The sequence below is a fragment of the Drosophila willistoni genome, chromosome 3R (assembly GCF_018902025.1).
Source record: "Drosophila willistoni isolate 14030-0811.24 chromosome 3R, UCI_dwil_1.1, whole genome shotgun sequence".
In the NCBI taxonomy this organism is placed as follows: Eukaryota; Metazoa; Arthropoda; class Insecta; order Diptera; family Drosophilidae; genus Drosophila; species Drosophila willistoni.
The window spans coordinates 1407028-1429716 of NC_061086.1; the positions used below are offsets into that span (position 1 = coordinate 1407028).

General features: G+C 37.2%; 1 protein-coding gene across 2 annotated transcripts; it reads left to right on the plus strand.

The window, feature by feature from the left end:
- The first annotated feature begins 5095 nt into the window (after positions 1-5095).
- On the plus strand, positions 5096-18793 carry LOC6651090 (plexin A3). 2 transcript variants are annotated; one of them, XM_002072558.4, is made up of 10 exons: positions 5096-5226; positions 6579-8032; positions 9195-9829; positions 13060-13670; positions 13847-16183; positions 16241-16436; positions 16586-16972; positions 17034-17164; positions 17227-17372; positions 17479-18793. In XM_002072558.4, exons 2-10 carry the CDS (start codon positions 6791-6793, stop codon positions 17644-17646), a joined length of 5853 nt encoding a protein of 1950 aa, XP_002072594.1. In that variant the 5' UTR covers positions 5096-5226; positions 6579-6790; the 3' UTR covers positions 17647-18793. The 2 variants fall into 2 exon arrangements, with proteins under 2 accessions (XP_002072594.1, XP_015032366.1); XM_015176880.3 differs by having other exon boundaries at positions 16637-16972.
- The last annotated feature ends 3896 nt before the right edge of the window (positions 18794-22689 follow it).

Here is a 22689-nt window from a genome sequence, read left to right on the forward strand (position 1 = left end):
GGACCCGACCGCCCCATATAATCGAGGTTTAACTGTATTTTAAATTGATAAGTCGAATTGTTTTAATACAAAATTGAAGTTTGATTTGAATTTTATTTTTAATCTCTTTTGAATCACCCAATTAAAGAATTTACCTAACTTTTTGCATACCGAAAACTGTAAAACTGCGAAATAACGAACTTCGATATATAGATTTATTTTAACTGCTTTGACTTTGATACCATTTTAAGACGCTAAGTCGAATTTGCGAGAAATGAATTGTATTTCTCTGTTGTTGTTTTTTCTTCTTTTTTTATTGCAAGTTGAAGTATAAAACTTCCCACCTGCTACATCTTTCAATGAGCAAAATAAGAAAGGATAGAAGAATTTCATAGAAGACTCTGAGTATAATACATAGTACAGTAGGTTTTAATTAGAGAGCTGCATGAATGATAGAAAAATCAATTCGAGTTAACAACATTCAAAACCAAATAAATGAATTGAATGACTTTGAAAATCGACTTCAACTAAATGAGTGTGCGACGTAAAAATCAGTCGCACAACATTCAAACGAAACAAAACGAATTGAATGAGTTAGAAAGTGAGTCAATGAGTTGCTATGATTCGAATGCATTCGAATTCCAATTCTGATTTTAGTATTTATTTGTAGTGTATATTTTTCAACTATATGTGATTACTATACTACAAAACTAGACAAGTTAGTGGCTCAGTGGGGACCTACTCAGACTACAATACTCTTGTTCAAGGTTCAAACCCCCTACAGAGATAGAGAAGAATTTTTTTTCCAAATAGTGAAGTATATTAAAAAGTAGATCCATTCTGTATATGATGAATTAAAGAATATGATTTTTTTTTTATAATATATTAGATAGCCTTATTTATGTTTTCACGGTTCGTGGCAACTAGGAATCTAATTTAGAAAAAATAGATTTTACAAAATTTGTCCCAACTTGTCAAATCCAAAACTGTGTCCTTAAGTTTTTGGTGTATAGCATATTTTAATTTTAATAGCCCCCATTTCGCCATTATTTTCCATACATTTTTGATAAAATAATTAGTTTTTGTTGCTTTTAAACATCCCAATAAAAATGAGTCAATTCGAATAATTCTAATGATTCGAGTGCCTTAGTACAATTCGATGTTTTGACACGCAATTCATTGCCTTTCATTAAACAGAGTTACGTATTTTGAGAGATATGACAAGTACAAACTCACACTCATTCATTTCATTGTGTAGTTGTCACTCATTTATTTGAATTCAATTCGAATGGATTCATTTGACTTTGACTTTGCTTCCATTCATGCAGCTCTCTAGTTTTAATCAGACATCAATCTTGTAAGTAATGTATTACGAGCCCAGCTTAAGACACGATGAAGAAATAGCGAAAAACAGCTTTTGAACAGATTTAAGCCTAGTCTGGTGCGACTTATTCTGAGGTGACCAAATGGATGAAAGAACTTTAGTTGTGTATGGATCATCAAATTCCTTTGACCATTTTTTAATAAAACCGAGAACAGCTATCGCCTCTGCGACCGTGTTTTAGATATGTAGGTAAAATGTTAGTTAATGGTTCAAGAACCAGCCCAAATCATTTATTTTAATAAGATCTAATATCGTTACCGAATAGTCTGAAGCAATGATCCTAAAAAGGTAATTATTCAAATCCGTTGTCACATTAATGTAATTCTAACAAGAAGTAAAAGTACCTGCTGCATTCTAATTGTTAAATACTCTCAAGCCCAAGAAAGGAAAGAGGCAAAAAGCCTTGCTTAAGCCTTAAGCCACTGTATATGACATCAGTTTGTTTGGCATTTCTGAATTCATTGATTGTCAAGGAGGTAAATTCAAAAAGGTTAGTAGTCGTTGGAACGGAGAAATAATAGAGCTGCAAAAATGCTGCAATGAAATCGCCAAAATATACTTTTATCTGTTTCATACGTAACAGATAAAAGGAAGCTTTTCCGACCCCAGAAAGTAACCATATTTTTGATCATCAGCCGAGTCGATCTAGCCATTTCTGTCTGTCCGGATGAACACCAAAATTGGATATGGACTTGTTCAGTATGTGCGCAGAATAATTAAGAAAAAACCATTTGCCTTCCACAATTTGTCACAGGGTGGGTCACAAAGACGTAGTTAGTGGCGGCGCTTAAGTGTTCATGTTACGTGCATTTGATGCATGGTATACCAAATTCAACGAGTCGACATTCTGACTTGATTTTGAAAATTGATGTACGATTCCTTCCTAATAGATGCAAATGAGAGAAAGAGAGGAGAGAGAATATAGCAGGCCCGGACTGGCCCACCGGGCAAATGCGCGGAAGGCCCTTAAGGTAGGAGGGACCTTATGGAAAAACGTTTATATGCATAACTTGGCTATTTTTTGTCCGATTTTGATCAAATTGCTGGATATTTATATCAAATTTAAATATGACAAATTTGATTGAAAAAGGTGAAAAATTACGGGAGACAATCAAGTTCTTTTAAATTACGGGGGCAAAAAGGGGCGTGACAAAATCTTTACACATACATAATGTGCGCATTTACTAAGCAAATATACATACCAAATATGGTGTCTCTAGCTAGCATAGTTTTTGAGATTAACGCTTTTTTAAAACGCAGGAGCGGAGAGGGGCGTGGCAAAAATTTGAAATAAACTTGATCACTTTACTACACGAGTCTACACACCAAATTTGGTAGCTCTAGCTTTTACAGTCTCCGAGATCTAGGTGTTCATACGGACAGACGGACAAGACTAGATCGACTCGGCTGTTCCTGATCCTGATCAAGAATATATATACTTTATGGGGTCGGAGAAGCATCCTTCTGCCTGTTACATACATTTTGGCGATTTTAATATACCATTTCACGCTACGGGTGTATGGTATAAAAAGACAAACTTGATTAGCAAGCGTTCGATTTAAGGAAATAAAAAAGAAAGAGAAGGAAAACATAAAATTTCATCAATAGCGAACTATGTATGTTTAAATATAAAGCACCGTTTTGATAAGTCATATCGAATTTGTTCAATCTATGTTGTCACCTCTTTAAGTGCTTCTATTACTTTCAATATGTGACACGAAAACTGGCAAAATAATTTCATTCCAAATGTAGACATCCTGATTTTCATTATATCAGGTTAGCTCGTCATAATCATACCGCATTCACCATAATCACCACACTTCAAACTTTAAAGTAACACCAAAAACAAACCGTTAATTTTTTCTTATTTTTTCTTTTCTTTTCTTTTCTTCAATAAAATTTTTTGTTTAATTATTAGTGGAGATTTTCGATTTCAAATATCAAAGAAGCTAACTTCGGCAATGCCGAAGTTTTTATACCCTTGCAGTCTTTGGCAATTTTGAAATTTGTTTCCCTGCAACTCAATTCATCAAGACACAAACAAAACATTATTTCTCTTTTTACTACAAGTTTTTCTCCTTCTTCCAAGCAAAGCACGGCCCGCATGAGCTCTGTTGATGATGTTGTAGGTAGCGCTTGAGCCGATTTACATACATATATTGACTGTAACTTGTGTTCTATTTATCCGATCAGATTCAAAATTGGATCTGACGTTTTATATCCAATACTATCATATTGGTAAATTTCCTGGGGATACTCCAATTTCTGCAAAAATGTTTCTTCTAGAACTATATTATATAGTGGTCCGATCCTGATGATTTTCATACTTTATCTTACCCGTGTAATAAAAAGCCCCAAAAAAATTTCATCCCGATAGCTCTTAGGATGGCTGAGTAAAACGCTTACGCACCGAAAGACGGGCAGACGGACATGGCTATTTCGACTCAGCTTCTCATGCTGATCAAGAATATACAAATGTATGTACATATATTATTTATGGGGTCGGAAACGTCTCCTTCTGTGCGTTACAAACATCTGACCAATATATGTATATATGTATTATAATTATAATATAATTTTTGTGGTGACTGACTTAGCTCCACTGATGTCATTTCAGTTTTTTTCTAAACAGATCTGCCTGTTTTGAAAATTACATTGCGGGAAAAATTTGAAAACAGCGGGCGGCGGGAATTCTAGCTTTTTTAGCAAATCTATATATATAAAATTGTAAGCCGTTTTTTGTAAGTTAATAAGTCATACAGGAATCAACCAATTTTGCCCATTTTTTTTTGTAAATGTTGGTTGTGGCCCAAAGAAGGGTTTTTTTCCAAAAGAAAGTTAATTTTCAGTTTAACCAATTTACTAAAGGCGTTTTAAAATGAATGAATAAAACCAGTTTTATACAACACTATACGTTAGAGGTATACGACAATTTTTTGCGTTCAATAAGAGAAGTGAGCTTAGAATTTAAAAAATTAAGTGAATTGTATCTTCCACGACGTTCAAATACTGGTAGACGAACACGAAACGCCACAGGTGCAAATTGTCAATTTGACGAGAAATTCAAATTTTTCGTTTGTTTTTAAAGAAACATTTTATTTATTTTAAACATTGTCAGGCAACATCGACGCTATTTGTAATTTTTTTTTTTACTGAAAATAGATCCCAATATCCATAAAAGCATGATCGTTAAATAATAAGAAATAAATAAATAATTAGTAAATAATAATATATAACATATGTTTTCTCCCAGTGCAATATTCGCCCCGAGCCTTCAAATCGCCTTAAAAAATTGATAATTTCGCCTAAAAAATTCCTGACATAGATGTTGGCGCCATCTTCCGTCGTTTCGTATTGACGATTTATTCTTCAAGTTCGATACATCGCCATCGAAAAATTTACATCGATCTATCGCACTTTATAAATTCATCGATACTATCGATGGTTTGCCCATCTCTACTGAGAGACGTTTGTGCTCTTGTCGTTCTCTTTTGGTTGACGGACGTACTCTTTTGTTGCATGTTCGACTCCTTTGTCGGAGTTCGACTCTTTTGCTCGACTCGATGGTCGGAGTTTGACTCTTTTACCTGATGTTGGTACTATTTTTCACGATTCTCTTTTGTTCGAAGTTGGGACTCTTTTGGATGAACTGCGCTCTTTTGTTGCATGTTATAAAATCGAATTGCATGTTTGTGAAAAATAAAAATAATCGAAAAATTTATCGATGGATTTCCCAGCTCTAGGTCATTTGTGAAAAATAAAATCGAAGCGCAGCGTCTTGTCCATTTAAAAGATTTAAATATAAATAATTTAAATAATATCGTGAAGTACTGTAAAGCGAGAAGTGAAACGCAGAGACAAGTGTAAGTTCTTTTGTTAAGTTGGAGGAGTTATTAGTTTTCAATTGTGCAGGTGCAAGTGATAGTGTGTGTACGTGTGTGGGTGGGACTTTGTGTGTGTCATTGTCTGCTACTTAAAACGATGTACATATATACTTATATACTAAATTAAGGTATGTACTCGGTACTAAAGTATATGCAAACTAAGCCGCCGTGCGAAAAATGTTGACAGAATAGAACGGTATCTGAAAGAAACTATGATACATCGCCCATGGCTTTGTTGGAAGTGTGTGTTTGTATGTGTGTGTGTGTGCGTGCGTGTATGTATGCACCAAAAAATAGTACATACCAAAAAAAAATATACATGCCGAAACTAACTGAAAAGTGCAAAATGCAAAACTCGAGTCATGCATACATACAAATATGAATATGCGGATGTACGTACGCACATATGTTTTATATAGCAATTGTTAGAACTTTAAAGGCGTGGGCGTGGTAGATGCAAGAATTTCCATTTAATTGTATACACATGCATTTGTAGTTCGTACATACATACAATATTTGATCCATACATCGAAGTGATCTACCAGGACGTATGACTACAACCAAGTGCAACTGGGATGGGAGTAAAGCTGCGCAGGGGGCGTTCATTACAGGGAACTCATACGATTAAGTTATCCTCTCCCATCCAGTGAGTAAGAAACCTTCAATATCCGACCATGCCGGTATATTAAACCCTTGTGTAAATTATATTTTTCGTCATCACTAATTAACCAAAAAAGAAATTTGAAATTACATCTCAGATTGATTAGGAACAGTCATATTTTCTTGAACTTGTGAATGGTCATACATACCTATGTACATATGTAATTACTTACGCAAATATTTTACATACATATAATGTGTACATTCATTTCGTTTAATTCAATTAAAGTGTTGATATTTTAACTTACGGATGCACTTTCACATTCTATACCATAAATCTAAAATTAGGTTTTAATGCGTTTGATATCAAAATAACAATTACACACATTTATTAAACCGAATGAGGTAAACTAAAAAGTAATTACTCAATATTTTACATATTAAAAGAAAGGCAATGGAAAAATTTATTCAATTTCTAGAAAATAATTCATTTGCATTGCCATTTTTAATTGGCACCAGATTGTTGGTTTATTATCTGCTTTATGGATGAAAGCACCATGACCAGTCATCCGGGCGACGATAGAGGCTATCGTCACCAGCTTACGGCGGAAGAGCGCTGATAATGACAATGACCCCAACACCAATGCATTTTGTTACAAACTACAAAGTTATTTCTGTAACTTGTTCCTCCCGTCTACAAAACTAAACATTGTTTTCTTTTATTCATTTAGATAACATTATGTCGCTGCTCATGACCATAAGCAGTTACAATAGATATCTTTAGACAGTTCTGTGTCTAATGGATGACAATTAGAACTTGTGAGATTTGCCGTTCCCTTCCAACAGATCTTATACACTTCCAAACCGAGACGCAAACAGATAGAGGCACGCCTATTTTTGCCGGATAACAGATCCTTTGAGTCCCAGGAGAAGCGGACCTGAAATGCATGTTCTATTTTGTCTGATGCTTGCTACTGCAGCAACAATAAATCTGGCAAATGGTGCACGAGCAACAGGATTTGGTACGGGAACTCACGTGCGATTGGAACGCGCCCCAACGGTGGTCAACTTCACCAACGACGCCGGCGATGGCATCGATACAGGCTTAAACACAGATCGAATCAAAAACTTCAGCAGCATTATCACAAATGTTGCCAAATTCGACACTCAACTTAACCATTTGCTGGTGGATAGTATCACCGGCCGGGTGTTTGTCGGTGGCGTGAATCGTTTGTTCCAGTTATCACCTGATTTGGAGCTCCACGAGACAGTTCGAACAGGGCCGCATAATGACTCGGTGGAGTGCAGTATATTGGATTGTCCGCTGAATGCAGTCCGCAAACCCACAGACAATTACAATAAGGTGCTGCTTATCGACCGCGCCACCTCCCGTCTGATCGCCTGCGGCTCTTTATTCCAGGGCACGTGCACTGTTCGCAACCTACAAAATGTCAGCATTGTAGAGCACGAAGTGCCCGATGCGGTGGTCGCCAATGATGCCAACTCCTCGACAGTGGCCTTTATTGCTCCAGGTCCACCACAGCATCCGGTCACTAATGTTATGTATGTAGGTGTTACGTACACAAATAACTCACCCTACCGCAGTGAGATACCAGCAGTGGCATCGAGATCTCTTGAAAAGAGCAAGATGTTTCAGATCGCCTCCTCCGCGGTGACAACTGGCACTCGCACCTTTATAAACTCTTACGCTCGAGAAACCTATTTTGTTAACTACGTGTACGGGTTTAGCTCGGAGAGGTTTTCATATTTTCTCACAACTCAGTTAAAACACAGCCATCACTCATCCCCAAAGGAGTACATCACCAAGCTGGTGCGCATTTGCCAGGAGGACTCCAACTACTATTCCTACACAGAAATACCAGTTGAATGTATCAGCGACGCTCAAGGAGGCACCAAATTCAACTTAGTTCAGGCCGGTTTCTTGGGCAAGCCCAGCTTGGACCTAGCCCAGAGTCTAGGTATTTCCATTCAAGACGATGTTCTCTTTGCCACCTTCTCAAAGGGTAAAAGTAATAGCAACGTTCCCAGCAACAACTCGGCGCTTTGTATCTACTCGCTTAAGTCAATTCGACGTAAATTCATGCAGAATATTAAGTCTTGCTTCAATGGCAACGGAATGCGAGGACTTGACTTTATATCACCCAGCATGTCTTGTGTTCTAACGGTACGTATTAATACTGAACTACTTTCTTTTTTAATTAAATTATTTAACTCTTTGTTTTCAAATTATCTCAACCAGACATATATTTAACTTAGTAACCAGATTTTTAGTTTTTGTTTTTACCTTATATATTTACCTATATTTTTTCAAAAAGTGACCCATATGAATTCGAGTGACTTCATTCTTTAAAACTAACTATTGTATACGAAGTTTTCATAAGTGTGAATGAATGGATCAACCTTTTTTAACACGTGATAATTTCACTTAACATAAAGGCCACCAAAAACCACGTCGAAAAATATTTATTCACCACTTCTAAATAATATAATATTTATTAATTCTTCCCCCGATTTTGTGAGTTCTAAATGGGAAATTAAAAGAAAAATCAAGTGATCTTAGTTAAACCTCAGCCTATTTAAACTTATACATTATACATGGTTTGTGATAAACTCTGTATTACATAGATTCTTAGATGTGTCTTCGATATTGTTTTGGATGCCAAGTCTTGTTGGTCTCTCATTACGGAAGGCTCCATTTACCAATCTGCTGAACTTAATGGTCCTTTCATTAAACATAAAAATTAGAAATAAGATATAAACCACAAAAAGCAGATATAAAGTTCCATTTAACCCTAAGGCTTTTATAGAACCTTTTCGTTTCTCTAATGTGACCATTTTCCAATCGGAACTCAACTTTCTTTTAAGCACGAACATGGATGAACAGTATATAATTATTTTAGAATTAAACTCTAGGACTTTCAAATGTGCAGAATCCAAATGATTTCTCTATTTAGCTCATTTAATTAATAACCCAAGATAGAATAGGTATGCCAAGCCACTGCCAAGCCAGAACTATAATATACCTATTTGCAAATAGTACATTGTACCATATACTGTATACTGCATAGTTTTAAATTTTTGGGGGCTGATGTATAACGGTACAATTCTAGTTTTTTACCTTTCCTCCTGATGAAAGAACTTGTTAGAGCTCATAATAAAGCTAAACAGGCAATAACAGATTAACAGTGTCCTAGAATTAACAATTGCATAATTTTAGCCAGGAATCTTTTATTCACGAAAGCAAGCATAAAATACTGTAAAGATCTGTTTAATATCATCTACTTAGCAATATGCAATTCAATTCTTTTAAACGTTCGTACTTTTAGAAACTTCAAACTATTGGAGAAGACTTTTGCGGTCTAGATGTGAATTCGCCTCTAGGCGGAGAGAACCCCATTACTTCCGTACCAGTTGCAATGTTTAATACGAGACTAACCGCTGTGGCAGCAACCAGTACCAGCGGTTACACAGTCGTCTTCATTGGTACGGGCAACGGTTACATCAAAAAGGTTGTTGTTGAGTCATCGACCATGGCCAATGAGTATGCCAGTTTACCAGTGGACGAAGGGTCGGCCATCAATCAGGATATGCAATTTGATAACCAGAACCTATACATATACGCCATGTCGGAGCGACGAGTATCCAAAGTAAAAGTGTTCGACTGCGCCGACTACAAAACATGCGGCGAGTGTCTGGGTGCCAGGGATCCGTACTGTGGTTGGTGCTCATTGGAGAATAAGTGCAGTCCTCGCTCCAATTGCCAGGACGATGCTAACGATCCCCTTTATTGGGTTAGCTACAAGACTGGCAAATGCACGACCATCACCAGCGTGGTACCCCACCAGTTGCAACGCACCACTGCCCGCACATTGGAGCTGATCATCGATCATCTACCGCAGCTGAAGGAGAATTTGATCTGCGCCTTCACAACGGAGGATAAAGCTCTGTTTACTAATGCGACGTAAGTATAGACACTAAACTAATAAAAAAGCTAAATATGAGTGCCAAAGCGGTTTTGCAAAGAGAGTATGTTTGTTATACCCTTGCAGAGGATATTATAAAATTGGTCAGATATTTGAAACGCACAGAAGGAGACGTTTCCGACCCCATAAAGAATATATATTCTTGATCAGCATGAGAAGGTGCGTCGATATAGCCATGTCCGTCTGTGCAAATCAACATCTTATGAGCTATCGGGATGAAACTTGATATTTGATATGTGTATAGCCCGGAGCAGATAAAGTATGAACATTGTCAGGATCGGACCACCATATCATATAGTTATAAAAGAAACATAGATGAAGAAATTGGAGTATCTCTATGAAATTAACTAATATGATAGTTTTGGATATAAAATAATAGTTTCAGAAATTTCAATTAGATCGGATAAATATAACACAAGTTACAGTCAATATAAATCGGCTCTACTACGTCGTTGCTTGAAATCCACAGAGCAGCTGAGCACACGCATACACACACAGACACATCGCTATTTAAACTGTATGTGTATGCGTGCCAATCGCAGCATTCAGCATGAGGAAGAAGAAGAAAAAGAAATGGAAATGATATTTTTGAAAGGTTTTGCCTGTGCATTGATGAATTAACAATACTGAAAAAGAGTTTGGAACATGTAAAAATATTATGGCCAAGGACTGCAAGGGTATATAAACTTCGGCACAGCCGAAGTTAGCTTCTTCGATATTTTTATACCCTTGCAAAAAGGGTATATTAATTTTGGTCAAAAGTGTGCAACGCATAGAAGGAAGCATCTCCGACCATATGAAGTATATATATTCTTGATCAGCACGACGAGACGAGTTCAAATAGCTACAGCTGTGTTCACGAAAATAGCAGTGCAGTAGATGCTAACAATTATTCAAACATTTTTCACATATTTCTTTTTATACATTCAGTTTTTTGACTTCGATTTTGTAAAATGGTATGTAGGCATAGGAAAACCGAAAAAATTCCGTTAATTTTACTAATTTTTAACTTGTTCTTCACATTTTTGTGCTTAACCCCACAAATTTCGCTGTTCACAAAAATAGCAGTGTTTCGTTTAGTTGCGGAAAAAACAAATTTAAAGTTTATAAATCTGTCAGTAGTAAGTGTAATTAATAAGATAATTATGGTGTACTATTATTTGCGTCAACTAACGCTAAAAATTTCATGGTAGTCGGAAAAGAAACGCATTGCTATGCTGAGAAGACGGAATGGAGCCAAAACCTTTATTTATTTATTTATTTATTTACAATTTTAGATAAAGTAATTAATACTAGACCTAAAGGAAAAAAAAACAATGAGTACTAGCAACAACAAGGCCTTCGACTCTCCAAAACCTTTAAAATCAAGGTAAAACTTAAAAAAAATTTCAAAATTTTAGTTGGATGTTCTGCAAAGATGTTCTCTGCTGCCCTAGACTACCAAAAATAACCAAAAAACGTGGCGTAAAACGTGCAAAAACGTCTTTAGATGACTGGCACTTTGTTATATACAGCAGATTCAATCAGTTTGCATCGTCTAATTTCGTCAAACAAGATCTAAACATGTCGGTAAGGAGTGTCACTTGTCGATGTAAACTCCTAGAACAAGAGCTAATATCGCTAAGTCGAAGGAGTGTCCCACTCTTGACTTTGAAGCCTGTAAATCACGTTTGTATTTTGACAAAACTCCATATAAATCTTCATATTGCAAAGTAACGCAATATTTTCGGGCCAGGCGTCCTTAAAGTAGTCCTGTTTGGTGGTGCAGGGTCTAAACAGTATGTACGTCGCCCAGAATATACGGAATACCACCCAAACTACACGCTTAAACGGTTAAGCAATCCGGCATGATTTGGACTTGTTTCTCATATAAAGGACTTGGTCCAATACATAAGATTCATGAAAATATGAATCGAAATATCTACGTGGACATTATAAGGAAGGTTAAGCTCTACTATATCATATGGAATCTGCCCATAAAATGGACCGGTCACCGGTCTAACGACCCAAAACCTAGGAGCAAGCTCAAAAAATTTGTTTTCAATTCGAAAGAATCGATGAATCGCCAGGGCCAGCTTAGTCGCCGGATTGGTAACCCATTAAAAATGTATGGGGAAACATTCAGAGAAGCGTCACAAAGAGAAAACCTTCCAATAAAGCTTAGAATTGGGAAGTTATCCATGAAAAATGGCTACAAAGCCCAGTTCAGCATTGCTGGAGTAGGTGCGGCGCAGGTGCCAACCGGCTATTGCCAATAATTGGTTCAGGACTAAGTATTAAGTCCTAAGAACCAAAGGTGACATGAATTTAAAGTTTCAAATAATTTAGAATCGACAGATTGTAATTCTTAGTTGTCACTGCTATTTTAATGAACAGCTCAAAATGCCCTTCCTTCAGTATCTTGCTCGTTTCTTAAAATTTGGACTTTTTGTTCAGTCCAAAATAGTACTTATATTATTATATATAAATATAGATTATGAATTTATAAAGATTGGTGCATTTTTGGTCTTTTTAATATGATTTATCAACTTTAAAGTCAAAGCTTAGGGGCACTGCTATTTTCGTGAACACAGCTGTATGTCCGTCTGTCCGTCCGTCCGTCTGGATCGACGCAATCTCCTCCTTGACCGTAAGAGCTAAAGAGCTGAAATTTTGCATGTAGGCTTGTATATACTGCACAGTGATGATCGGAACACTATATCGTATAGCTCCCATACAAACGTCAAAGTCACGAACAGTGACTTTTCTTAATAACTTCCTTATTTTCTGAGCTATTGTCGAAATTAAATATTTATGAATTTGTAACACTAACAAACGACTGTGCCAAATTTGATCAAGTTCGGGTGACTATATCATAAAGCTCCCATAGGACCGATCGGTCGAAAACAGTGACTTTGGTCAATAACATCGTCACTTTTGAAGCAATTGCCATAAAAATTTATATTTCTCAGTTTAACATAAGTATTAATGACTCTACCAAATTTGATAAAGATCGGGCGACTAAATCATATAGCTCCCATAGGAACAATCGGTGGTGAACAGTGACTTTGATCAATAACTTCGTTATTTCCTAAGCCGTTTTTTCGCAAACATTAGACCTTTTACTTGCAAGGGTTTTACCAAAAAACTTGCAAGGGTATACAAACTTTGACACGGTCAAAGTTAGCCCCGGCCCTCTGGATTTAAATGTTTTCATTACATATTACAGGAAGAAACGAAATGGCGTAAATTGCACCACGCCGCGGACAGACATGCTGCCGCAAATTGAGCAAGGGAAGCACCACTTTACGGCAAAACTCTCAGTACGCACAAGGAACGGACCCGACTTGGTATCTACCGACTTTACCTTCTTTGACTGCAGTACCCACTCGTCATGCACGCGTTGCGTGTCCTCGGAGTTTCCATGCGATTGGTGCGTGGAGGCCCATCGATGCACACACGATACCGCGGAGAACTGTCGCAACGACATTTTGGTTACAGGAGTAAGCCGCATAGGTCCCAGTTACCGATCCGGCCCAGGCTTTTGCCCTACAATCAATGCCACTGGCGATGGTAGCGAGGTGCTTGTGGCGGCCGGTACTAGCAAGTCTATCAAAGTGAAAGTGCATATCATTGGACAGTTTATTGTGCAGACGCGATTTGTATGCCAGTTCAATATTGAGGGTCGCGTAACAAGTCTCAACGCACAACTGCTTGGAGATACAATTTATTGCGATAGCATGGAGTTCCAGTATACGTCAAGGTCTCCTAACTTAACCGCCACTTTCGCTGTCATCTGGGGAGGATCAAAACCACTGGATAACCCCCATAACATTCATGGTGAGTATCGATAAAAATGATATTGAACTGTATGATTCTCTCTTGAATGCTAAATGATATATCCTACCATTTGTGATTCATTCATTTAAAGTAGGTACTTTGTAAAGGTCCAAAGAAAATTGCTTTAATTAATCCCCAATTTTTTAATCTACCATTTCTTCATTCATTTTTCGCAGTTGTCATTTATCGTTGCCGCGACATGGCTGACAGTTGCGGTATTTGCCTAGCATTGGCCGAAAAATACAATTGCGGTTGGTGCTCGTCTACCAACTCTTGCGAGGTGGAGGAACAGTGTAATAAGAACAACGAAGGCAAGACAGACTGGCTGAACCGTAGCGAGACTTGCCCAAATCCGGAGATTCACACATTTGAGCCGAAAACTGGGCCATGGGAAGGTGGCACTAATATTACCATTCGAGGAATAAATCTTGGCAAAAACTACAATGATATTTACTCCGGCGTTCGCATTGCCGGTATCAATTGTATGCCGTTTCAACAGTTGTACATCGACACCAAACAAATTGTGTGCACCGTAGACAGTCCGGGCGAGCAAATGTACCGTAACGGGCGCATCGTGGTGCAAATCGGCGACTATCGTGGAGAATCCAAAGAGGATTACGAGTTTGTTGATCCCAAAATATCAAACTTTTACCCAACATTCGGCCCGACCTCTGGAGGCACAGAAATTCGGATAATCGGCAAACACCTAAATGCAGGATCTCGCACTCAGGCCTTCATTAATGATCATTTGCCCTGCAGAATTCTCAGTGCTGACTCTTCGCAAGCTATTTGCCGCACATCACCCTCACCGGGCATCATTGAAGGCCGGCTAAAAATGTCCTTTGACAATGGACCTCGTGAATTTAATGACTACAACTTCAGATATGTCTTAGATCCCACCGTCGAGCATATAAGTTCTGGCCCAAGTGGCCAGATAAAAGTTCCCAAGGGTATACCCGCAGGTGGAATACGCATTTCGGTGACTGGAACCCAATTTACTAGTATCCAAAATCCTAGCATATATGTCTTTTATAAGGGGGAAATGTATGCCAGCCAATGCCGCGTTCAGTCAGATACAGAAATGGAATGCGCTTCACCAATTATTGAGGCCGATAGTCAAAACTTGGATGCCGAGAACCCAACGCTTCTTGAGTACGGTTTCCTTATGGACAATGTACTGCGTGTGCAAAATCTTTCCAAAACGCACAATAATCACTTCGAGCTTTACCCCAATCCAGAATACTTTGTCTTTGAGGAGCGCGTCAAGTACTTTAAGAGCGAGTATCTGACTATTAACGGCCGCAATTTAGATCGGGCCTGCAAGGAGAGCGATGTTCAAGTTAAAATTGGGAATGGCTATTGCAACATTACGTCCCTATCGAGACAACAATTGACATGCCGGCCACCCACTGAAGCTGCAGCCGCCAGCGATGGCCCCGGAGGCCCTGAAGTGGTTGTGAGAATCGGATCTTCACTAGAGTATCGAATCGGCATCCTTAGCTACGAGACGTCCAACATAATTTTGGACTGGGGCGAAAATGTAGTTTTTGGCGTTATTGCAAGCATTGTTATATTGCTATTAATCTTTGTGGCTTTGCTCGTGGCTTACAAAAAGAAGAGTTCTGAATCGAATCGCGTGCTACGTAACATGCAGGAGCAAATGGATATCCTCGAACTACGTGTGGCAGCCGAATGCAAGGAGGCGTTTGCTGAACTGCAAACAGAAATGACTGATCTTACGGGCGACCTAACCTCGGGCGGCATTCCATTCCTGGACTATCGATCGTATGCAATGAAAATTTTATTCCCCAACCATGAAGACCATATTGTTCTTCAATGGGAACGACCTGAGCTGCTACGCAAGGAGAAAGGCCTACGCCTCTTTGGTCAGCTAATTATGAACAAAACTTTTCTGCTGCTGTTTATACGAACTCTGGAGTCTAACCGCTACTTCTCGATGCGCGAGCGAGTTAATGTTGCCTCGCTAATTATGGTCACGCTACAATCAAAGCTGGAGTACTGCACGGATATTCTTAAGACATTGCTGGGAGATTTGATTGAGAAGTGTATTGAAGGCAAAAGCCATCCAAAATTGCTGCTGCGGAGAACTGAAAGTGTGGCAGAGAAAATGTTAAGTGCATGGTTCACATTCCTACTCTACAAGTTTCTTAAGGAGTGTGCAGGCGAACCGTTATACATGCTTTTCCGTGCGGTTAAAGGACAAGTAGACAAGGGCCCTGTGGATGCCTGCACTCACGAAGCTCGATATTCGCTTAGTGAAGAGAAACTGATTCGCCAGTCTATCGATTTCCGACCAATGACTGTCTATGCTAGCATCATTCAACAGCCAATATTTTGCAATAACCTGGACATGCTGCCGTCACATACCGAAAACGTGTCTGTGAAAGTTCTAGACTGCGACACTATCGGTCAAGTAAAGGAGAAGTGTCTGGAAACCATTTACAGAAATATACCGTCTAGCCAAAGACCTCGAAAGGATGACTTAGACCTGGGTACGTATTAACAGTGCCATACAAAAATCAATCTAATTTTTGTCATGCTTTTAACAGAATGGCGAACGGGAGCTACTGGACGCGTAATTCTTTACGATGAAGACGCCACATCCAAAACAGAGAGTGAATGGAAGAAGTTGAACACCCTGCAACACTATAATGTTCCAGATGGAGCCGGTTTAAGCCTAGTGCCCAAGCAGAGTTCCATCTATAATTTCAGTATTTTGTCAGACAAAAACGAAAAGTCGCACAAGTATGTCAACCACCAAACACAACAATTTCTTGCCTTTCATATACACAAACATGTCTTTTCATTATCCTGAAATTCTCTTGACCTGCTCTAACAGTATATTTGCATATCTTTAACCTTTTCTGTAACATTGCCAAATTGCCATCCTCTAGGTATGAAACTCTTAATTTATCGAAGTACAACTCCTCCTCCCCGACATTTAGCCGCGCCGGCAGCCCTCTGAACAACGACATGCATGAAAGTGGTCTGAAGTATTGGCATTTGGTAAAACACCATGACAGCGACATGCAAAAAGAAGGTGAACGTGTTAACAAGCTGGTCTCCGAAATTTACTTAACACGGCTCCTAGCTACCAAGGGTACGCTTCAAAAATTCGTGGACGATCTATTTGAGACAATTTTTAGTACTGCTCATCGTGGCTCGGCTTTGCCATTGGCCATTAAATATATGTTTGACTTCCTAGACGACCAAGCTTTACTGCATGGCATCACTGATCCCGAAGTGGTGCATACGTGGAAGAGCAACAGCCTGCCACTACGGTTTGTAATGCTCAATCGTTTTCAATTCATAACTAATCTAACATTTCTTTAACTCCTGCAGTTTTTGGGTGAATTTGATCAAGAATCCTAATTTTGTTTTTGACATTCACAAGTCAAACATTGTTGACTCTTGCCTGTCGGTTGTGGCGCAAACATTTATGGATTCCTGCTCAACTTCAGACCATAGATTGGGTAAGTACATTAATTTCTAGAAGTGAATTAGAATTACCTTTTTACCTCTTTTCTAACTTTAGGTAAGGATTCGCCCAGCTCGAAGCTGTTATATGCCAAGGATATACCAGAGTATCGCAAATGGGTGGATCGGTATTATAGAGATATTCGCGACATGTCACCCATCTCCGATCAAGATATGAATGCTATGCTAGCCGAGGAGTCTAGGGTATGCGTGGTGTTCCTTCTTCCATTTCGAAGAATTGACTGAAAGTGTTTTTCAACCCGTGTCACATCTCTTGTTGTTTTGTTGTTGTTTTTTTTTTTTGTTGCAGCTCCACACAACGGAATTCAACACGAACTGTGCATTACACGAATTATACACCTATGCGGTGAAGTACAACGAGCAACTCACTGTAACGCTAGAAGAGGACGAGTTCTCACAAAAGCAACGGCTGGCGTTTAAACTCGAACAGGTTCACAATATAATGTCGGCTGAATAAAACTGCAGTACCCATAATCACCATAATCATCAGCAGCAAAAGAGGGAATACTCCCACAATTCGAAACCCTCACCTATTAGGCGGTAAAAGCCATTCTTTCTAAGCAACACCATCTATGTATTTTATTGTACACCATGTACGTATGTACGAGTCTCTGTATGTATGAATCTGTATGTATATACCATGTACCATTTAAAAGTGAGTTCACTAGCAATATCGTATAGTTCTATATTAATAGATATCTGAACACCATTAGAATCAGTAAATTCGCAAAATAGTTATATCTGTTCAATAAGTTTCTTGAGACTATATATTTTTTCTCTCCATATTTATCCTTGACCCTTGTCTTAAATCAAATTTCCATTACGAATTTAAATGTTTAGGGTTAATACAATATATAGAAGTTATTTCCGTAAAAAGTACAAGTTCCAAAACATATTGGTTTTTGCTCGCATTTATCTTGAAAGGGGGTTCCAATATTGCTCAACAGCTAGGTTAATCTCTAAATTGTGGTTATTTAGAAACGAACTATTTTGCGAATTTCGAACTAACAACAAGCTCTTTGTGGTGTGATATTTAAGTGAAATACGTTATGTGTGTGTGGATTATAAACTTCAACCCAAGCAGATCGTTGATCGCTTATAAGATAGGTTAGCGTTAACTCAAAAATATGTTTTGCCAATGCTGCCATAGGAACAACTCTGATCAAACATTGACGCCACCTAAAATGGATTGGAATAGGGACTGGTATATAGATGAATATAAGCAAAATGATGCTTTAGCTAATGAAAGTATTCTTTCATATCTAATTGCATTACCTTTTGGATAATAGCGTCCATCCCAAAACACATTCATCCATTGACAAACAACGCATAAATCGTATGTATATATATATACACTAATATATATATATGCACTGTAGCATTCCGATCACAATCACGAATCACGATCCCGACTAACTTACCATTTGATTCTTTCATTATGCAATGAAATACTCTATTGTATATTAGTTAGCATGAGGAAAAAGAATCAGTTTGGTATTCGTTGTCGGCATTGCTCATTTAATAATATTTATAAATGTATTGTATGTATGTAATATTAATGTGTAAGCCCGATATTCGATATAAAAATAATCCAATCGTAAAAATCGACTGATTTTAATTTAAATTAAATATAAAATTATATTTTTAAAATAATATGGTTACTTTAGTTGCAAGAATATCAATAATGCCGTGTACCGCTAATGGCAACGAGCCCTAGCCACAAAAAAACTATTACTATCACTAAAATCTAAACTTTACAACATGGGATTATGACGATGTTTAACTATTTTTCTTTTTTTATACTTTTACTTTGATTATTATCATTTATACAGAACAGATAATGTGCATTATTGTTATAAGTTTGTATGTATTGTGTGTCTACTAATCCTAAGAGAAGAGGGCCGGATTTAAAGCAAGGCGTTCCGTCCATTATATCAAATTGATGGAGTATATAAATTTATTTTATTATAAATTTTCCGATAGGAAGAAGGGACGCATTTTCTCTAAGTCTGGCTCTTGCCCTATCTTATCCTAATCTCTTTATGTGTGTAAATCCTGTAATTTATTTATTTATAGAGTATAGATTAATGGAAATAAATTTTTATTTACTTTTCATTTGGGTTGCTGTTGTCATATTCGTTTCGACTGTGACAGACGATGGGAAACTTGGGTGGGACGGTAATGCCATATATGTATTGGGGAAAACGCATTTTCCTTCCATCGTTGTACAACGAGCAAACCGGCGACTGGGCTGGGGCTGCCTTACTTATCTCGCCATACTTTGAGTGTATATGTATTATTAGTAATATTTAATTTTACAAATTTAACAGGTCAATTGAATATCACTTTTACCATATTAAACCCAAAAATATTAAATAAACCACAAAACTTAACCATAGATATGAAATTACGATAATAAATTGTAGTATGTAAATGTTTTATACTATATCCTTGATGTATCTATGTATGTTTGTATTTTTAGAAAATAAGCATTTGCATAGCTAAACAACAAAATTTTTTTTTCCAAAAATTGCCCACCAAGCCGAACTCCCTCTTTTTCTTAAAAAAAAAATACATACTCATATAAAGTTAAGTTCCATTTCGATTCTGGCATTAACTAATTACATCTCAAAGACTGATAAAGAAGCTTTCAAGGTCAGATGATAAGGATTAGTTTCTGTTATTTCCTCCACTTTCCATATTTGTTTAAATATCTATCTGCTCTTATATCCCTTATACTGATCTATTGGCACTTTTGAACCACCGAGTAAGGACCAGGACCAACCACACTCTCTGTTAGCCCAATTATTGTACAGCTATTCTATGCGATTTGATCCCACGAAACTGCACAAACTAGTAGTTGGAAGACAAATACTAATTCATAAGTAATTTATGAAAATTGGAACACAATCATATGAGTTGTTGTTGTAGTGTGAGGTCTGGTCTCCAGAGCGCTTTGACTTTGCCTATAATTTAAGAGCTATTCCCGTCATTACATTAAAAAGTATATATAAAAATACATATATAAAAAATATTTGTGGTTGTGCGTAAATATATATTATATATAGATCACTAAACGATAGATTTATGTAAATGTCTATTATTCTCGCAATTTTGAACAGATAAACTACGACTTCGACCGAGACCTCGAGCTTGAAAGCGATGCAAATGGAAAATAATAATAAAATAGCTTCCGTCATTGTCAACATATCGGCTAGATACAAAACAGTAGGGGCATTAATTTAGGAATAAGTTTGCATAAAATCTGCATAGGGTTGAGATAAAATCTATTGAATATGAACGTTTCTAGCTTATAAAATTTAAATTGAAACGAATCTCACAACCAATTTCCATGCGATTCGAAACCGAATCCCAATTGATGCCCACTCTTAAACCCAGTCCCAATATATTGTAACGAAAAACCTATGTATGTAATAAAATTTAAACTATAAACATATATGTGTGAGTGTGTGTGTAAAGTATTTGTATTTTAAAATATACAATTATAAACTGTGCAAAAGACTTTTCTTGTGATTCCCTTTTTTTTTGGGTCTGCTTGAAATTAAAGCATTAAATTCCTGCACCTCTGAATTAAGAGTCTGCATGAATATATTTGCATATCTTTAACCTTTTCTGTAACATTGCCAAATTGCCATCCTCTAGGTATGAAACTCTTAATTTATCGAAGTACAACTCCTCCTCCCCGACATTTAGCCGCGCCGGCAGCCCTCTGAACAACGACATGCATGAAAGTGGTCTGAAGTATTGGCATTTGGTAAAACACCATGTATAAATTCGAATAACTTAACAGGAACGAATAAGTTTCCGATTTTGTCTAACGCGTTGTAAATTTATGGAAAGTAAATGCTTACTGCAAAAGGGTTAAGGATCGTGTCTCTTTTTTCGACCACATTGGACTGCCGACAAATATGGTGTTGCAACACTATTCATTCCAGAATGACACTTTGGATGTTGAGGTTGCAGGTTGACTCTGTAGATTTCGCATGTTGCCTTTCAAGAAGAAGTGTTGTTGCCATATGTAGATAAGCCTGACAAGCATAAAATTCGTCACAGTGATTCAAAGAATCACTCCTGCCTGAAGGATCTCTATTTGAGCTGTAGTTTCTTGTCGAATTGCAGGGCAGTTAGCTTCAAACGAAAAGAATCGCATAAGCTGGACCATTCGGGACTAGAACAGGTTTCGGCTCATACTGTTAATTGAGCATAATCCTAAGCTTATTGCAACGCTGGACAAAGCCTTCGAAAGCCTGGATATTCAGATAAATTGAACTCCAGATCATGTCGGCCCAGGTGCAGTATCTGACAGAACGTAAACAAATTGCATAAAATGAACTAAAAACACGTAAACATACATTAGTAAGAAAACACCGCATCGACGATAAATCATTGCACTGAGTAGGTCTCAGTGTTTATTGTAGTTTTTAAGTTTTGGTGTTGGGCCATCGGCGCATTAGTTGTTTTTTGCTAGAGAAACCACACACATACACCAAAACACACTAACAGATTAGGAGATACGTCGAAGAAAGTTCTTGTTATAATTCTAGGAAAATCCATAACTTAATCAGGTTACTTTCCTTTCACTCTTCAACTTTTGCTTTGCAAACTGTGTGCGATGGGACCACATTGCGACTTGTGATGCTAATCGGCAAAGTCAAAGTAATCCACATACATATATTATAGAAATCTGGTAAAGAAAAAAATTTAAGCACATTAAAAAGATTTTGTAGGCATCGCACAAGCTAAAATTATATCATACTGTAGTATTAACTGTAAAAAGAGAACACACATTTTTCAAAAATTTGTTAATTTAAGTCTTTATTATCTTTATTTGTCAGACTGAGGTATGAAGTATGATTTGCGAGATTTTGAAGACATTGACTGTTTCGAACTTAAATTTACGTAACACATACTTTTTCCAAAATCGAATATGTATTAGACCACTTTTTATACATATATTATTGAACATGTCAGTCCTTCTGTGCGTCTGTATGACTAGGACTAACGTTAATAAGGTTATAACTTTGGCTTTGTCGTATGTTTACTTTTTGAAAAGTTAGAAAAAACCAAAAAAATAACACTGAAGGTTAAATTTTCCGAAAATGTATGTTATGCAGGTAATGGACGGGTCCTAGGTTCAGAAATTTATTTAATGAAAATCTGACGCGAGAACAGAACCAACAATCCAAGTGACACACAATTTCTAAATTATAAGTCTTGAAAACGCTATATAGCGCCTATTGGTTTGAGTTTAATTTTGATTCTTTTTTGACAATAAATTTGAATTAACAATTTATTTTCCTATTATTTACTAGCAATTCCTAACTAGTTTTAGTAGTGATTAAACATATGTTATGATCATTTCAATTTTTTCGAAATGTGAGGCAAGCTTCAAGCTTAAAACGCGTTTATCTCTTGTTATTTTTGTTTTATGAATTTTAAAAGAACATCCCTCTTTCAAAAAAAAAGAACTTTATCTTTT

Excerpts from the sequence above, each read along its gene's own strand:
- LOC6651090 (XM_002072558.4), top strand. The coding sequence starts at position 6,791 with ATGCATGTTCTATTTTGTCTGATGCTTGCTACTGCAGCAACAATAAAT. Across the intron at positions 16,184-16,240 it reads AAAGGATGACTTAGACCTGG|AATGGCGAACGGGAGCTACT; the intron begins GTACGTATTAAC and ends TGCTTTTAACAG. Across the intron at positions 17,165-17,226 it reads AACTTCAGACCATAGATTGG|GTAAGGATTCGCCCAGCTCG; the intron begins GTAAGTACATTA and ends TTCTAACTTTAG.